Raw genomic sequence first — 19,892 nt, 5'->3', positions numbered from 1 at the left:
CTAGGGACCCTGCCATCAGTAGGACACAAATAAAGTCCTGGTCAGGAGTCCTGACAGACACATCTCCTTACTGTAGGAGACAGGCCTGAGGGTGCCAGTGAGGCAGGTCTGGGTACTCAGACAGTGGGAAGGAATGTCCTCAGTGGTCCAGGGAAGGCCTGGCTGAGAGTCGCAGGACAGGCTGGGGAGCCGAGCACAGAACTCTGGGCACTCTCTTCAGCACCACCTGGCTGGTGGGGCAAAAGGACCACGGGAGGATCCAGGAGGAACAAACCAAGGCCATAACAGCCACATGAGTGCAGAGTTTGCTTAGGGGTCACACCCTCCCCTGGACCCCATTTGACACACACGCACCCCAGCACATATGGGGTCCGCCCCTGATCCGCCCATGTCTTGCCCACCACCTCCCCACACAGTCTCCTGTGGATGGTCCTTCCCCAGTCAGTGCTCCCTTCTCCCCTGCCAGCTCACCGAACGATGTCCCTTCCTTCCTTCCAGTACCTCCTCCTGGTTGTTCTCCTGAGGAGGAAAAGCAGGGGTGACTCCACGCCCATATTGCCTCACCTCGTCATTCCTGCCCCTTGCCTGGCCAGATTGCGGTCACTCAAGGCCTCCTTCAGGGCCTCGGTCTCAGTCGCTTCAGGTGGGAGTTAAGTGGGATCGGGGTGGAGGGACTTCCGTCGGGTGCTCACTCTGTGGGGCCTGGGACAGCAGGCAGGCAGCCCAGAATGAGAGCGGTAAGAACCAGAGCTGTGGGAATGAAACATGGGGGGCGGGGGTGGAGGCTGGAAGGAGCCCACCAGAACAGGCAGAGGGAAGCCATGTGGAGCCGCCAAGGGCAGAGGCCTCACTCTATGATAAAGGAACCCCCTGAGATCCTGGGCAGGGAGAGGAACAAAGCCTCCTGGTTTCCCTGTCTATAGAGCCCGAGGCTTTGGAAGGCCTGGGTGGTGGGATCCCATGTGGCAATGGGGAAGGGGAGGCCTTAGAACGGCAAACGGGTGAGGTCATCGGGAGGGCGTGGAGTGGATGTGATGTGGGGTCCGTGGGCTAAAGGCAGGGGTGTTGAATGCTTACCGATCTGGATCTCTTCGGTGGCCCCGTTTCAGGGGCCCAAGTTTCCTGTGTTGCTTTGAATGCTGAGATCCCATGGGCCGGGGAGTGCCTCCTGGGAACAAAATCCCTGTCTTGGCAAAAGCGTGCAAATCCAGAAAGAAAGCAAAGGGGTCCTGGGCCCCATGGTGGCCAGAGGATGGGGTGAGTTTGGGGGCTGGTCCTGGAGGGACTGCACACAAAGACCTGGAGCGTGGTGTACTTCCTTGTGTCACTGGCTCAGTGCTGAGATTAGCACAGTCCACTTGGGTATCTTCCTCCATCACCGTGACAACAGTTGAACTAACAACCATCTCTGATTCATTAGCACAGTGGAAACCCTCTCTGTTGGTCATAGTCTCCCTCCTAAGCTCTACAGGAGCAGACTGAATCCCCAAGGCCTCACTGGCCATGCCACTCATGGATGCCCAACTGCTTGTTTCCATAGCAATACAAACTGTGTATCCCTGCATCTGTGGTTACTACAGCAACCCAGGGAGAGCCAGGTGCACTGAGGACAAAGGCCCTATCTGAAGGAACCACAGCCAGAGGCCACAGTCACTGACGCTCTCTGTGACCAGCCCTGTGCTAGGAGTCAGGAGCAGGCTCTGTGCTGGGGGATATGTGCATTGTCCCCCTGAGGGACTGATGTGGGATTTAGGGTTTCCTTGTCTGTGTTCTTAGCCTCTTTTTCTCTCATTCCCCCTAAAGTGCACCTGAGTGGCCTTATCCCCTCACAGGGCTTCATCTCCCACACTCTTACATAGAGTGCCCACACTTGCATCATGGACCCACCCCTCTCCTAAACTCTAGACCAGGGGTGTCCAAACTGCGGCCCGTGGGCCAACTGCGGCCCATGATCCATTGTTAACTGGCCCGCAGCAAATTCCAAAAATATGTTTAGTTTACTTAAATAAACCAGGTGAGGCAATACGTGCTTCACCTCGAGTGAGTGGCCCGGCTGTTTGTGTAGTTTACCGCATATGGCCTTTGGTGAAAAATGCTGAAAAAAGTTTGGACACCCCTGCTCTAGACCTTTCCATCTACCTGCTCTCTGGACACATCGCCCTAGCTGTCCCACAGCACCTCACACTGAGGTATGCAGCCTGGGACTTCCTGTGCGTCTGAGCATTCATTTTATATATTCTGTCTTTGTGAGTGACACATCCAGCCCCCCAGGCACCAGAGCAACTTCCTGCTTTCCCCTGACAACCCTCTCTGCCCTTGCAGACAACTATCAAGCCCTTCTGAAGTCACTTACCAAGCATCTCCCAACTGCACTCACCCTCGTCCCTTGACCCACATCCTCGGGAGGGCTGCCCTGTCTGTTGCCCAGAACCTGGCATCAGGATGGTGTCTGCCTCCAACTTGCTCCTCTCAATCCAGCCTCTAACTGACACCAGAGTGAGCTGCCTCCTAAATGCAAATCTGATTATGTCTCCCACCCCCGCCTACACCTTCAGAAGCTCCCCACTGCCTCAGGACAGGCTAAGCTGCTGTGCTCTGCCCGAGTCCTGATAGCTGCTCCAGCCTCACGTACTATGGGGTACTCACCCTAACTCCCAGGCCATGTCACCCCCACCTCTCTCTTCCCTACCTCCCGCCCCACCTCTTCCCCTTTCCCGTCCATCCTTGGCCACACTCATAAAAATTGTACCCAGATTGTCCATGAACACTTAGAATAATAATTAGGAATCTTTGGGATTCAGCTTCAAATTTCTGAGGGGAAAATGATGCCTAGATGCAAAACCAGACATTGCTCATTCCACTCTGACTGGACGCTGAAGACCTGAGCCCCTAGGTCTCCCAAGCAGACAAAGACATGTGAGGAGACTGTAAGTGGCTGGGGAGAAAAGTGCAAAGGTGAGCCCATTCTGTCAACTCTCATGGCCTCCAGAAAACAGAACCCCAGACTGTCAGCTGAGAAGGGCATCTCATCCCTTACCCTTCATGACACAGATGGTGACAATCAGGCTCAAAGGGAGGAAGGGTCAGAGCCACGTCTCCCAATTCTCAGTCTGCTGTTCTGTCCACTTTGCAACAAGCCTCAAAGCTCCAAAACCAGCATTGAAAAGGCCGCACGGAGGGATTCTGCGCAGATATACTGCACACAGCAGCTTCCAGGTGGGGCAGTGTATGTGTGTGCCCACCTGGAAATGGAGACCTCATCCCTGCATCTCTCATAAACACTCAGATGTCTTCTGTCCTGCTGTGGGCAGAATGGAACTTTCCAGTCAGAATCAAAGGGCAGCTCAAAGCCAATACTCAGGCCAGCACTTTCTCAAGCAGTTCCCTCCCTGGTCCCCTTCTTGCCCGAGCTGCAGCATCAGGGTGTGCACTCTTTCCAGAGTGGGCCCTCCACCTCTGCCATCAGCCATTTTTTCTTCACCTCGAGCCCAAACACATCCCTTTGGTTCTGGTTCTGTCTTCCAGGGCCCTGCAGAACATGACTCTTCGGTCTGTCACAGCACTTTGCAGTTTTAGAGCACTTATACATATGTTAGCTCTTTTAATGGTGAGCTCAGCCTTCAAAGGAGGGCATTATTATTCAGATTTAACAGAAGAGGAAACTGAGGCTCAAGGGGAAGTGACTTGCCCAGTCAGTGGCACAGAACACATTGGATGACACTTCCAGGCGGGGTGGCCGGAGTGTGCCAGCTCTGCGGTGCTATGGAGGCCTCAGAAGGGAGATGGTGGAGAATAGCAAGGGCGGAGTGCTTCTGACGCATTCCACCTGAGACTCTTGGGTCTCCCACTGTGATGGCCCGCCCTGGGACACTGAGTGGCCAAGTGACATAGGCCTGGACCTTCACATGACACTGCCTCAAGTCCCACATATGATTTGGCATCCTGGGCACCCCTTCAACAAGGATCTTTCTGAAATGTTTGTTTAACCTTTAGATAAGCTGAGCACAACCCAGGTAGGGTTGCGGGGGGGAGGGGCGGGGAGGGCATTCTTTGGTGACAGGTGTGCCTCAGCTTACAGGTGTTGCTCAGCAAAACAAAACCATTCAGGGAATCAGACCTACCCTCTGCAGAAGGCTGGTTAGCCAGCATCCATGTTTACTTCCGCGTTTCGCCTCCCTGTCACAAACATCACCAGTCTTCCATTAGCCACACGCTGTCCTTCCCCTGGGAGGGATTCAGGTAAATGTAATTTTCTCCATCTCCATACACATCCAGCAATGTTTTAGCTTCCTTTGAGATTCGTGCAGCAGGGACTCTGTCAGGCATACCTGCACTTATCCGGCCCTGGCAGGACGTGATTGTAGGAGTGGAGCAAACCCAGCATGTTCTGTCCTCAAATTACCACAGCAGTTACCATGGCAACCTGCAAGTCCTCTTGGAGGTGTCCAATGATGAAGCAGGTCCAGAGGGATGGACTGGAGGATGGGCATTCAGGAGGGAGAACCCATGGTGGGGCCCCAGCTCATATAGAAGCTGAGCCCCCAATCTGAGATAGTAGGCAGGGAGAACTGAAGGGAGCAGGGGTGTAGAGCCCAACAGGAAGTCGGGGATCAGGGCCAGGACTAGGGTGAGTTGAATGAGGCACTCACCTGGGGTGCAAAATTTAAGGTGGTGCCAAACAACTTAGTGATCAAGATAAATAATATTCAAATCAAAATGGATGCAAAAATACCCTACATTTTTTTTAAGTTTAAATTAAGACAGTGCTGGAATTAAGGTGAGGCAAGTAAGGCCAAGTACTGCAATCCAGGGTTAGATCCTGTCTTTAAGAAATTTTGATTTTGTTCATTATGGATGTTTTTGCATTCATTTTGATTTTTAAAAGTTACTACATTAAATATTCTCTGGATTACTGAGCTTTGTGACAGTCCCTTAAAATTTGTACCTAAGGTAAATGCCTCACTTGCCTTACTAGTCTCAGGCCTGGAGGGGAAGACAGACTGAGTCAGGGGCAGGAGGGACCCTGATGCAGTGAAAATGCATCGTGTGACAAGGAGCCAGGAGTCTGCAAAGTGCAGGGATTCCTCTCAGTTCTGACAGAATCAGATTCACATTTCACAAGACTTTGCAACTTAAAGATTGCTGCTATTGGGGATCACAGGTGACTAGCAAGCACATGGGCCCCCTCCATACATACGGGGGTGACAGTGACTCAGAAGGGGGCTTCCATCTCCTGCCCTCCCTCAGGCTGGCTGCTAAAGGGAGGGGAAGGGAGAAGAAGACAGGAGAATGGAGTGGGCGAGCAGGGAAGAGGCTGGCAGTTTTGCGCGACTGGGAGCAGGAATGGCAGATTAGCTATAATTGCCTGAAGCTGAGAGGCTGTTGATAAGTGTTACTAATAATCAACCTTCAGATCTGACACCCAGCTCGGGCTGGGATTACTGTTTTGAATGGAAATCGAACCCAAACCAGTAATTACACCGGTGAGCAATGCCAGTTTTACTCTGGAGCCTGTTCTAGGCAGGGAAATGGCACCTCATGTCAGCCCATCAGGGAGAGGATTCTTCAAGGGGCCCCTTCCCAAGAGCCCAAGCTGGTGTGGCCTCTGCCCACTCCATGGAACACAGTCAACAGAAACACCCACCCTTCTTCCTAGGAATGGCCACGGGAAGGGATGCCCACCCATCATCCAGGGCCTCTAAGCTGGATCCAGACTTCAGACATTATTCACACTGTCCATCCCTCCGGGGGCTGGGTGGGGGGTCCCTTGTGGACACTGTCCCTAGCTGTCAAAAGCAGTTGCTGGGAGGATGGTGGGGTTGGGGGCGTGGCTGGCTTCCCCCACACAGATGTAGTACTCTAAGCCTTTGTCTGGGACCCCTGGACAGACACACACAGTTGTTCCGTTAGACTAGGAGTTTCCTGGAATGGCCTGAGCTGGGTCTCCTCCCAGGGTACACATGTGCTTGGGTCCTTTCCCCTGCTTCCCAGTGAGGTAGCTGGATACTAAAGAGCATTCACAAGACACATTACGGTGGCAAACAGTGATGGCAACATTCTCTCCTGTTTGCGTATCATTCACCACCTTGTGCCCTCTCCACTGTGCCAGGAAATAAGACAGTCCCTGCCCTCAAGGAGTCCTGTGGGGAAAGAGGATAATAGGCAGGTAGTGACAGATCACTACAACTGCAGGTAGTCCCTGATGGCCCCTTCTCATGTCCCAAGTAAAAGTGCTCAGAGTCTGGAGATGTTGATGAGCTGCCTTGGGGGCAGACAGAGCTGGTAAGGCCTGGTGGGATTCAGAGTGTATGAGATCACAGCCTTTTAGGCTGAAACTGGACAGGTGAACAGCAGGCAAGTGTCACAACACTCAGCTCCCTCCCTAGCAGGCGCCGACACCTCAAGGGTGCCACCTAGTGACAGCAGGAATGCAGCTCTGTCTTCAGGACCTGGGGTCTCCCTGTTTCTCTCCTTCTCGTGAAACAGACCCCTGAACTCAGCTGTGCAAAGGGGAGCCAAGGAAAGGGGTTCGGCTTTGTTCACAAAAGCTTGGGGCTTGGAAGAAAGAGACACTATGGGCCCCAGGGTCTGGAAGCCGCTGGGTAGCAGGCAGGGTAGGGGCTGTGCCTCTGGAGCTCCTACGTCCCTCCAGGGAATACTGGCACCCCACAATTATCTGCTCCTTCAGCAGGGTCTCCCCCACTCCACTGGGACCTCAGTTTTCTCACCTGCTCATGACCCAACCCACAGGGAGAGGTGACAGGAAGCCCACACCCAGAACTGGCCTGCTCAGCCTCTCAGGTGCTGTGATAGATTTGGGGGTCCCAGAGAAGCTGTGCTCACCATCAGCTAACTCACTCTGCTCCTGTGGCCTGGGAAGGGACATATTTTCATCTTGGGGTCAGGCAAGGATGCTGCAGCGGCTCAGCCCTCAGCTCTCACATATCCTATTGGATTCTGTAATTCCTGTTGCCCCAATCATTTTCCTTTCTTGCCAGAGAAAGTAGTGAGGCAATGTGAGGGGAGTGGTCTGTCTCCAAGGTAAAGTGCCCAGATGTAGAGAGCACTCAGCCTGAGAGGTAAGCCAGGTGTGTGGGGGATGCAGAGTGAGGAGGAAGGGAATGTGCCCAGGTGTGGGGGGAAAGGAAGAGAATGGACACATGCAGGGTAAAGGGGATCTTGCACTGCGGAATAGCTGAGGGGGTGGGCAAACATCTTCTTAAAGGGCCAGACAGTAAATATTTGAGGCTTGAATTCTGAGCTGTGTTCAACTCTGAGGCTGTAGTGTAAAAGCACCCATAGACCATACGTAAACAAATAGATGTATGTATTCCATTTAACTATTCACAAAAACAGGCTGCCAGTGCACCAGGCCCCAATTTGCCTATTTAATCCAAGCTCACCGCGCACCACAATGGCTGTCCATGCTCCACTACCCAGGCCACATCCCATTAAAAGCTTCATCCCAAAGACTGCCAACTAGTACCAGACGCTCCAGGGACTACCAGCCCACTTCACTGCGGCCTCCTAGACAGAGGTTGGGGGTGGTGCCACAAGGGGCTGGAGTAAAAGTGGTGGGGTGGTGAGAAGCTTGGCCAACGGGGCTCCCAGATCTCAGTCCTGCCCTTTCTCTGTCCCCCCCCACCACACACACACACACACACACACACACACACACACACACTCGGGGCACAGACACTCACCTGAAGAGGGAGGCTCTGCACAGCGGCAGCAGCTCCCCTTCCGATCCCACGGGTATCTCTCACCGTCCAGCTGATGCCCCTCCAGCCCCTTCCCAAGCAGGAAACCCCAAAGGCATGAGGGGGGATGGGACTGAACTGCCCCAAGGACACACTGCCCGACAGATGACACCCCAGGGAGGACAAAGTGGCCCAATGGGGGAGGAGGTGTAACCCAGCACCGGGACCCAGGGGCCCAGGAGAGGCCAGGCTGGAACCGAACCCCTGCCCCTCAGGGTTGGGCCGGGCTGGCCCCCACCCTGTCCCGGGACAAAGCACTGGAATCTGCGCCAGCCTCCCCACCCCAGCTCAGGTCCCCCCCGCAGGTGGTGCCTTCGTGAGAAGATTGTCATTTGCAGGTTCGGGCTTGTCCCTGGGCTCTCCAGTTACACTAAAAGTGAGACCGGGGAAGATGGTATCGAGGCCAAGCGGAGGCAGCGCGAGTTCATCCAACATTGATGCGGCCCCGGATTGCCCCAGCGCCCCTCGTGGGGGCACAGGGGCCTGGCTCCCAACTCCTTTGGGATGGGCTAGGCAGCAGGGAAGGGTCTGCCTGCAATTCATCGCCACAGTCACATAGGTACCTTTTAGCCCCCTCACCTCAGGACAACCCCTCCAGCGCTCAAGGCCTTGCTCAATCATGCCTAGTACTGGGCCAGGGGTAGGGGCAGTGTGCCCCTCCCCAGTCTGTTCCCAATCCTCCCCAGCCAGGAGCAGGGGAAAAAGAGGGAGGGAGGGAGCCGGCCAGTTCCCCCGCCCCGCCCCCACACACAGAGTCAATTCTCTCCAGCACATGCATCTCTATTCAAGTACACACCACTCAGCACACAGCCAATAGCCACTCTTGGCACACATAACCCTCCCTGCAAAGGTGCACAAAATCATCAGTATTCACTCAGTGGTGCATACACACCTTGGCACACATGCATATACCCCAGATATACTCTAACTGGTACGCACACTCAGTTGCACAGAGAAACACATTCTCAAGGGATTCTTCTCCCAGAGGAACCCAACCCATCACTGTGTCTGCTCTCAGACACTTGGTGATGGAGAGGGAACACCACCCAGAATGTCCCACCCCAGGCAAAGCAGACTGTGGAGGGAGAGTAGTGCAAAGGCAGTGCCCTTGGTCTGCAGCACTGGAGAGGCAGAGCCAGGTTGGGATTAAGTCTTTGCTGAGGAATGTGCCCTCCTAAGAAGATAATCCTGGGTTCTCCTTCCCCTGGTGTGGGGCCTCCCTCCCTGACTCCAAAGGTTCCCACATGCTGGGCTCTCCTCCTCCTGCCCTGAACACTGTGCCTCTCATTCTGACAATAGGTTCCAGTAGGCTGGCAGTTCTCTAGCATCGTTCACCGGCAGAAAGCTGCCTCCCCTGGCAACAGCATGGGCAAGCTGTTCCCTAAAGCCTGCTGACCTCCCCACAACCTGGATTTTCCTTAATGAAAGAATTAGATATCAATGGGTGCCTGTGAGCCCCTGTTTGGCCATTGCTCTCCAGACTGCGGGTACAGCTGGTCCTTCCTTCTACCTTGGGTCACAGATGTAATGTCCCTGCCCCCACGGTCTTCCTGCTTTTGCTTGAATGCATCCAGGGAAACCACAGTGCCTGATGATTTCAAAACTCAGTGTGGACAAGTCCTAAAGGAGTGAAGCAGTCCGTGCCTCACCTTCATGACTGACTCCTCTCCCCATCCCCTAATCACCCTGAGCCCCAGTCATACCAGCTGCATGGGAGACAGACCCCCCCCCCATCACCTCCTCCAGAGCTATTCCTCCACTGACCCAGGTACCACCACTCCCATTTGCCCCACCCAATCTAGTTGTCTTGGTCCTGTACTGTTAGAAATCCATCAAAGAAAAGTAATTGTACTCCAAAAGCTCTGGAACAAAGCTGGGCCTCTAATCACCCAGCTCTGGTGGTCACCTCAACTGCCCCTGCCAGCAACCCTTAAACTGGCACTGCCATGGCCAGAGCCTCCAATCCCAGTCTGACCTGTCTTATCTCTTCACCCTGACCTTTCCAATCAGAGAACACACATGGAGGCCATGGGTCAGGCAGTCACAGAACCCCAGAACTACAAGAGTGCTCAATTAACCAGTCAGCCCCTTCCACTTCAGGGGAAACATGCCCAGAGAGCCAGTGACTTGCCCAGATCAGAATGGGAATTCATGAGGCAACCAGCATCAAATCCTGGACTCCTAACTCCCTTCACAGTGCTCGTTCCAATACATCTTCCTACTTCATGAAGCCCAGTGTACAGACAATAAAAACATCATCTCCTTATCTCAGAGTAAGTTGCTAGTGAACCTACATGCCACGGTGATCAGCCTGGCTACCTCCAGGCTTGGTCTGTCCTGCTGCTGCCCGGTCCCTGCCAGCTTCTCTATGGATTCTGATCCACCAGCAGTCGGGACTGCAGTTAGCTGGCTCATCCCTACAGACCCCTCTGTGGTGGTCTCTCAACAACAGCGGCACAGGTCCAAGTCCTAAGCCAGGGTTATGTTTTGGTGTCCTGATCTACTTAGGAATTCTCAACTAGGACTAAAGGCCCAGTCCCTCTTGGGGAAGCTGAGCCTTGTCACCCATGCTTCAGGCACTGGCTAAAGTCCCCAGCTCCAGAGGGCCCATCTGATCCTGGCCTGGAGGTCATGTAACCGTGCCCTCTCACCCAACTGGTCCCAACTGGTTCTCACCAGGTCTTTATTAGTTATGCCTCTTCAATCCCTGGATTGCCTCCCTAGGTGCAGTCCTCACCCTCCTTGGCCTCCCCTGCTTTCCTGCCGACTCTCCTCACAGTACTCCTGAGTGCCCTGGGGCAGGGCCTGATGGGTCACCACACCTACCTCTCTACCTAGGAATGGCCTTTCAGATTCAATTGGACAGAAATGTCCTGATGTTAACTAGAGGAGCCCTGCTCTGGGCCAGGTAATAACAACAGCTAACAATTAAATAGCACTTACTATGTATCAGACACTACCCCATGCATGCTACATTTATTAAGCCTTATATTCACACATTGAATCCTCACAACAATCCTACGAGCTAGCTATATTATTATGTCCATTTTAAAGATGAAGAAGTGGAGGCTCACAGCAGTTCAGTAGTTTCCCCAAGGTCATACGTGTACTGTGCACGTGATTTGAATATGCTGAAGGAATAAGGAACAACTTTCTGGAACACTAGAAAGCAGAAGCCAGAGCCATTGTTCGGTAGTCTCTAGACACTCACTTTGGCTTCTCCTCCTACCCCAGACCCACTCCAGCCAAAAGGATGTGGCTTTGCTGGCATTAAGTTAAGTTCAAGAACCAGGAGAACCTAAGTTTTGAAAATAGAAGCACATATTTTGTTAGTGTCAGGTTCTCTTGGAATGAGAAGTAGGCCTTAGTACAAAAGGGTTACCTGCACAATAAGAATTTGGCTACTTTCTCAACTTGACAGAAACCTACCTGTGCAGAGAGTATCACCAGCAATTGTGTGCCCTGTTTGGGAACTCAGGGGCCAGAAGAAAGTTAAACCAACATATGTTGTAGAGACTCCTGGCTACCGTGGTCCCCTCATCTCCAGTAAGCTTCAGGCCAATTAAATTAGGAACTTCACTTTTCCCAATCCTATTGCAGATATGTGTGTGCTACGTTTCTGCTAATTCACAGCTCATCTGAAAGGTTACACAAATATTATCTCATTCAATTCTCACCCTTCACCATAAGAAAACCATCACCCCCATTTTACAGATGGGGAAACTAAGGCTAAAGGCTATTAAGTGCTTGATATACTTCCAAACTATTTGGCCTTTGTTTCTTTTACAAGTGGAAAACATTATTTTTATAATCAACCAGAACAATAAGGATTTTCCTTTCCTGTGCTGTATTTACACAGTTACCCTGTTTTCCCGAAAATAAGACCTAGCTGGACAATCACCTCTAATGCATCTTTTGGAGCAAAAATTAATGTAAGACCCGATATTATATTATATTATATTATATTATATTATATTATATTACACAAGACCCAGCCTTACATTATAGTAAAATAAGAGCGGGTCTTATATTCATTTTTGCTCCAAAAGACGCACTAAAGCTGATTGTCCGGCTAGGTCTTATTTTCGGGGAAACATGGCAGTAAGAGGTGGAGGTGGGATTCAAGCCAGGTCTAATACCAAAGCTCAAGCTCTCCATGCTGCCCCCTTTGCCATCTCAGTGACCCAGTCCATAGGGAGTTTCATCCCTCCCCAGACATATTTATAACAGGTCATGTCTTGCTTCCTTGCCCGTTTCTCCTATTCAAAACTTGTTACAAAGCTGCAGCAATCACAGCAGTGAGGTACTGGCATAAGGAACTGATTCAATAGCACATAACACACATGGATATGAAAATATCAAATTGTGCGCCTTAAATACCACATTTTAAATTGTGTGTATACACATTTTAAGAGATGTTATCTATTACTTTTCTAAGTTGAATTGAATGATGGTAGCATTGTGTAGTATGCCCTTTGCTCAAGAGATGGCGTTGATCAAATGAATGCTAGTGTCACCATGCGACAGGCAGGACAGCCAAAGAAAATGGGGAAAGCAAGGTTGTCGTTTGAGGAGCGCAAGACCATTTTGAAGTAGTATTTGCAACTCGAGAACATCGTGGAAGTATGACAATGGAGGTGTGAAAACGCAACAGACTCTCCAACACGCCTAACAATTGCACGCATCTGTGGTAAGTTTGAGATGCATGGTGCTGTGTGAAGAAACTGAAATGGCATGCAGTGATACAAGTGGGCACTTTGGTCAGCGTTGCTCAAGCAGCAGTTCGCCGCAATCAGAAGCGTGTAGACACTGATGGTAACCACTTCGAACACCTCTTGTAATTGCAGAAGTCAAACGTGACTTGTGTTCATCTTTTGTTATCGGTATATATTGAGTATTACAATTTCAAGAGTTTTTTCCTTTCTTAAAAAGTGTACACATGTTTTTGGCACCCTCTGTATATATAATTCCTATGTGTCAATTACACCTCAATAAAGTTGGGGGGGAAAAACCCAATAATAATAATACTATCAATGAAAGGACATACATTAAATTGTCCACTATTAATAATAGCCCAAATCTGGAATCATCCCAAGCGTTCATCACAGTGGAATGACGGTGGTGAATTCCTTCAGTAAAATACTACATAGCAATGAGAACAAACTGCACTACCTGTGAAAACACGGCTGAATCTACTATTAAGCTAAAAAATGAGGACACAAAAGAGTACACCTGGTACTCAAGTTAAATCTCCGCAAAACTAACCTCTGCTATGAGAAGTCAGCCTGACGGAAGTCAGGAAGGTGGTAACCCTTACGTCAGGGGGCAGTGGCAAGAAGGGCATCTGCTTACAAGCGTGCATTCACTTTGTGACGATTCACCAAGCTCTTCACTTATTACTTGAACATTTTTTTCATGTGTAGGTTACACGTCAATCGAAAGTTTATTAGAAAAACAAACAAAAAAGATGGGCAAAGGATTTGAATAGACATTTATCCAAAGAAGATATATGAATGGCCAATAAGCACATGAAAAGATGCTCAACATCATTAGTCATTGAGAAAATGCAAATCAAAACCACAATGAGAAACCATTTCACATATCCTAGGATGGCTCTAATAATAACAGTATTTTAGAATCAGAAAATAACATGTGTTGGTGAGGATGTGGAGAAATGAGCACTCTCATATATTTCTATGGGAATGTAAAATGGTGCAGTCCCTGTGGAAAACAGTTTGGTGGCTTCTCAAAAAGCTAAACAGAATTACCATATGATCCAACAATTTCACTCCTTGGTATACACCAAAAAATAAAAAACAAAAAATACAAAAATGAAAACAAGGACTGGAACAGATATTTGCATCAATGTTCATTACAGCATTTTCACAATAGCCAAAAGACAGAAACAACCCAAGTGTCCATCACCCACACTTTGGATAAACAAAATGTGGTATATACATACAATGAAGTATTATTCAGTCAAAAAACGAATAAAGTTCTCATACAGGCTACAACACGGATCAATCTTGAAAACAGTATGCTAAGTGAAATAAGCCAGACATGAAAGAAATATTGTAGGATTCCACTTATATGCAGAGTCTAGAACAGAAAAATGATAAAGACAGAAAGTAAATTAGAAGTCACAAGGAGCTGGGGAGAAGGATGAATAAGGGGTTACTGCTTAATGAGTACAGAGTTCTTGTTTGGGGTGACGAAAGTTTTGGAAATAGATAGTGGTGATGGTAACACAATACTGTGAACGTAATTGATGTCGCTGAATTGTACACTTAGAAATCAATGACAGGGCCGCCCGGTGGCTCAGGCAGTTAGAGCTCCGTGCTCCCCACTCCAAAGGCTGCCGGTTCGATTCCCACATGGGCCAGTGGGCTCTCAACCACAAGGTTGCCAGTTCAATTCCTCGAGTCCCGCAAGGGATGGTGGGCTGCGCCCCCTGCAACTAGCAACGGCAACTGGACCTGGAACTGAACTGTGCCCTCCACAACTAAGACTGAAAGGACAACAACCTGAAGCTGAACAGCACCCTCCACAACTAAGATTGAAAGGACAACAATTTGACTTGGAAAAAAGTCCTGGAAGTACACACTGTTCCCCAATAAAGTCCTGTTTCCCTTCCCCAATAAAATCTTTAAAAAAAAAAAGAAGAAGAAATCAATGACATAGCTAATTTTATGTTATATACATTTTACCACAAAACTCCCCCAACTGTATTGCTATGCACTAGTTATGAACAATTGGACAATGAAATTTTTAAAAATACCATTTACAATACTATTGAAAAATATGCAATACTTAGGGAAAAATCTTACAAAAGAGGTGAAAAACTTATATACTTAAAACTACAAAATATGGGTTGGAAGACCTAATATTAAGAGTCAACTTTCCTGGGGGCAGCCAGTTGGCTCCGTTGGTTAGAGCACAGTGCTCGTAACACCAAGGTCGCCGGTTCGATTCCCACATGAGCCAGTGAACTGCACCCTCCACAACTAGATTGAAAAATGACAACTTGATTTGGAGCTGATGGATCCTGGAAAAACACACTGTTCCCCAATAAAAAATTTAATAAATAAATAAATAGTCAACTCTCCTCAAATCAATCTATAGATTCAACACAATCCTAATCAAAATCCCAGAAGGCTATTTTTTGGGGAGAAGGGGGGAGAACTGGAAAATCTCATTTAAAATTAATGTGAAATTGAAAAGGACCTCAAATAGCCAAAAAAAAAAAAAACCCTTGAAAAAGAAGAACATCTCTAAACCATTCCTTCTCTCTTGTTTTGACTCCACACCCCCCAGGCAACCCCTTGATTTTACTTGCCTAGTAGCTTGATTCTGGGATGACGACGAGCCCTCAGCAGGGCGACAAACACTATAACAAGTAGAAAGGGATCTTCACAACTGTAGAGTAATAAGTGGGTATTTTGGTTTGAAAACAAAAAAAAAGTTAAATGTCCTGAACAACCTGATAGCAAGACTTATTACAAAGCTATAGTAATTAAGACAGTGTGGTATTGGTGTCAAGAAAGACAAGTAAATCAGTGGAGCAGAATACCGAGCATAGAAATACATTACATATAAAGACAACTGATTTTCTTTTCCTTTTTTTTTTTTTAAAGTTTATTGGGGTGACAATTGTTAGTAAAATTACATAGATTTCAGGTGTACAATTCTGTATTACATCATCTATAAATCCCATTGTGTGTTCACCACCCAGAGTCAGTTCTTCCATCACCATCTCCCCCACCACCACCACCACCACTTACCTTCTGGTAACCACTAAACTATAGGACAACTGATTTTCAATAAAGGTGCAAAAAAAGTAAAGTCCTCTCAACAAATGGTGCTTGAACTATTGGATAACTTTTTAAAAAAAATAAACCTCATACCATTTACAAAAGCACAGACCTAAAATGTTAAACCTAAAATTAGAAAGTTCCTAGGAGAAAACTCTTGTCACTTTGAGTTAGGCAATGATTTATTAGATATGACACCAGAAGCACAATCCATATAAGAACAAATTGATAAATTAGACTGCATCAAATGTAAAAACTCTGCTCTTCAAAATATGTAAGAGAATTAAAAGAAAGGCAAAGATTTGGAGACCATATTTGCAAGTCATATATCTGATAAAGGACATGTATCCAAAATATACAAAGAATTCTCAAAACTCAAGAATAAGGAAACAACTCAATATAAAAAATAAAAAATGGGGAAAAGGTTTTAACAGATCCTTCCCAAAGAAGAGATATAGATGGCAAATAAGCACATGAAAAGATGCTCAATATCAATAGTCATTAGGGAAAGGCAACTTAAAATCACAAAGCTATTCCACTACATGTCTATTAGAACCACTGAAATGAAAAAGACTGACCATACCAAGTTGTCTAAAGGATGTAGAGGAATAGGAACTCTCCTACACTGCTCTTGGGAATATAAAATGGTACAACCACTTTGGAAAAGTTACACTGTTTCTTAAAAAGTTAAATGTACACCTACCATATAATCCAGCCAGTCCACTCCTAGGTATTTACCCAAGAGAAATAAAAACCTATGTCCATGCAAGGACTTGTACACAGTCACAAAGCTTTATTCATAATAGCCCCAAACTGGAAACAAAGATGAATGGATAAAATTGTTGCATGGTATCTCCATAAAATGAAATACTACTCAGCAATAAAAAGAAATGAACTACCAATCCATGTAACAACATGGAAGACTATAAAAAATAACTGCTGCATGAAAGAAGCCAGACCAAAAAAGAGTACATACTGAATCACTCCGTCTATATAAAATTCTACGAAATGCAACCAAATCAATTCAGTGGTCCCCTGAGAACAGAGAGGCAGAGAGGTCAACTTCGATGGGGACCTAAAAGAGAGAGGTTTCCCAGATTCAAAGATGTTGTGGGGGCAGAAGCCAGAGAACAGGGTTGGAAAGTGATGGTCAACTATTAATAGCTGCTTTTCTTTGTTTGTTTTTACAGGGAAAAAGTTTAGGTACTATATAGAATTATCTCAATTTAAAAATTTCCTCCTACCATGTTTCCCTCAAAATAAGACCTACCCCGAAAATAAACCCGTTAAGATCGTCAGACAGACAGACACATTTAGTACGTTACAACGATGTTCCAGAAGATGTCATAACTATGTTTGAATTAATGTAGATTGTTGTACATGAAAAAATAAGACATCCCCTGAAAATATGCCCTAATGCGTCTTTTGGGGCAAAAATTAATATAAGACCTGGTCTTATTTTCAGGGAAACACAGTATATACAGAGGGTGCCAAAAAATGTACACACATTTTAAGAAAGGAAAAAGCTACATTAAAATTATGCTTATGGTAACCACTTTGAGCACCTTTTGTGATTGCAGAAGTCAAACGTGACTTGTATTCCTCTTTTGTCATCTTTTGTTTATATTGAGTATTACAATTTTGTTATCTTTTGTATATATTACAATTTTAATACAGTTTTTTCCTTTCTTAAAATGTGTATATATTTTTTGGCACCCTCTGTATGTGTTAGACCTTTGGCATATGCTACCACTTATTTCTAATAGAATCTAGACTATGAGCTCATCTAGGGGAAAGAATTATGTCTTTTTATCTCCTTAACTCCAAGGCTCAGCACACATTTGTACTCAGTACATTGTTAATAAATGAATGAATGTGATTTGGGATCAGAATACAAGCTTGAAGGTTTTGTTATTTTAAGCTGAATGCTCCAATCATTTTAGAGTTCCTCTCCAGAGAGAGCACTGCTTTAGGGGGGGTTGTCACTGTGTGAGGGATATAAATGATAAATGTCTAACTATTATATTGTTTTGTGCACCTAAAACTAATAAAAAGTAAAAAAGAAGGTCACTGGGATCGTGAGGTGACAGCAACCAGATTGCTAGGATTGTGCAATGAAGGACAGATGAGGAAACAGAATCAGATATTTTTCTACAAAGAAGGCAATGAAAGCAAAGAAAGAGGTGGCCCAGTTGCACCCATCTTGAGGAGGGAAACAGGACAAACTTGAGTAGGTTTATAGGCTGAGGAGAGATCCCTGGAAAAGAGGGGAAGGTGAGGATGGAGAAGGGAGGTGAGATGGGACCAATGGGAGGATAGGAGGGGTGTAAGGGGAATTAGCCTGGGGGAGGAGAAACACCTGTTCCTCTGAATCTCAGAAAACAAGGGTTGTTAGAGATGCAGGAAGGTTTTTAGCAAAGTGAAGGGAAAGAGAGTGGCAGGAAGCAGGTCTTTAGGGAGGTGAGAGCAGCCGGGTTCCTGAAGTTTCTCTTCCAGCCCTCACCGTTTAGGACCAGGGATCAGAACATTTAACTCCGGAGATCGACATGGGATTGCTAACTTTAAAAACGACAACAAAAATCTACTATTATGGTTTCATTTTAAAACGAGGGATAGCATTCAACACACCAAAAAAAAAAAAAAAAAGGCAGAAAGGGCAAAATCTCGGAATAAATCTACTCTGCTTTATGACCAACTCAGTCCGTCGTCCTTATTTCTCTCATTTCAGCAGGAAGGATGATGATTACTTCCTCCAAGACCAGTGCGTGGGCAGCGCGGCTCCAAACCGCCCAAGCGGGCAGCCGCTCTCCAACCCCGCGGGGCCGGCAGGGCGCACTCTGCCTGGGGCCAACCCTCTGCCCGCCCGGTCCCGCGGGGCACAGAACCGTGAGGCAGTAGCGGGCCTGGAGCAGAGGGGAGCCTCTCCTCGCCCCACTTGCCCCGCTCTTTCGCACGGCTCTAGCGCCCACCGACGCAGCGGAGCAGCGTGTGGGGGTGGCGTGGGGTGGGTGGCAGCTCCCCGTCCCAGTGCTCCGGTGCCCCCCTCCGACAGCTCTGCCCCGTAAGTGTGAGGACACCCTCGCTTCGCTCCAATTTCGGATATTCCGAGGCTCTCGGTACTGATGTCGCGGATACTCGAGAATCCGAGTCTACCCTGGGGTCTGGATGCTCACTCACCGCCACGGTCAACCCCGGACGGCCAGCTTCTTCCGCAGTAGTGCGAGCAGCAACTGGCGTCCACGCAGGGCTACCCGGAGGGGCCCGGCGGAGCCCATCCCCCAGGGGCCAGCCCTACCTGTCGTAGCTCCAGCGGCTGTAGGACAGGGTCCGGTGGCTGCTGACTCCCTCCATCGCTGCCTCCAACACTACGCTCCTGGCACCGCGGGCGGCAGCAGAGGCTGCGCTGAGCTCCGCTTTAGCTCCCTGCGGGCCCGGCCAGGGCGCGGGCGGAGGACTGTACCATTCCCCCCCCCCAATAGGGGGGTTACCCCCTCCGGCTCTGCCAATGGCTGGGACGCGAGGGCTGCGGGGACCCGGGCCCGAGGGGCCCCCTCCCCCGCGCTGAGTCCCGCGGGGGCGCGGCTGTTGCAGCCTGGACTGCTTATTTATTTACAAGCGATGTGTGCTCCACGTCGCCATGGCAACCGTTCCATCTTTTCCGGCGTCACTAGGGTACCGCGCTTTCAAACCTCCCCGGGACAGGGACTGCTAAGAGGTGGTCGATTCTCCTCGTATTCAGGCCCCCTCTGCAGAGACGCCCCCCTCCTTTCCGTCGTGAGGGGGGGTGTCTTCATCCATTCACTCCTCCAACCTTCCACTGTCAATTGCCCCCCCTTCTCAGGAATGGGAATACCCATCACCGGAATTTCCAAGATTTTCCCTCTCCCTATCCTCCTAGCATGGAAGTCCTTTAACCACTGGAGTCCCCCTTTCCTAAAACTGTCGGGACTCAGCCTCCTCATTACTCGAGTGAAAATCCACTTCTCCCTCTCTCCTTCCCCACTGGATTCCCTCGGCCCCGCTATTTAGCGTGTTGCTGCCCGCTTGAGTTCCCAGCACCAAGCTCTGTAAACGTTCCTATTTCTAGGCCCTTCATTTCTGTTTATTTTCCTTTGTGTTTTCCCTTCATTAAATCCAGTTGTGTTGGCTCAACTAGCAGAGAGCGTCTTCTTTGTCTACACCAGGCTGAGGGTGACCCAAGGGAAGGCTAAGGAGAACTGAGTCTGCTGGGTGGTGCGAGTTGGGGGGGGGTACCTAGCCGCTCTGCCTCTCTTTCTCTTCCTCTTTCCCCAGCCTGAGCTGCGGGCTGCGGGGATTTACA

General features: G+C 48.7%; 1 protein-coding gene across 1 annotated transcript in view; it reads right to left on the bottom strand.

Annotated features, from left to right (window-relative positions):
* Nucleotides 1-1,255, bottom strand: part of TUB (TUB bipartite transcription factor) — a 63,013-nt gene extending 61,758 nt beyond the window's left edge. The window contains 3 exon segments of the mRNA XM_074335943.2: nucleotides 472-519; nucleotides 1,078-1,202; nucleotides 1,205-1,255. Of these exon segments, the coding sequence (XP_074192044.1) occupies nucleotides 472-519; nucleotides 1,078-1,202; nucleotides 1,205-1,240 (209 nt within the window). The 5' untranslated portion in view covers nucleotides 1,241-1,255.
* Nucleotides 1,256-19,892: the final 18,637 nt, after the last annotated feature.

Source organism: Rhinolophus sinicus, chromosome 14 (genome assembly GCF_057876585.1).
Source record: "Rhinolophus sinicus isolate RSI-liver-muscle chromosome 14, RSI-T2T, whole genome shotgun sequence".
NCBI lineage: Eukaryota > Metazoa > Chordata > Mammalia > Chiroptera > Rhinolophidae > Rhinolophus > Rhinolophus sinicus.
This window is presented reverse-complemented; position numbering and strand designations above follow the sequence as displayed.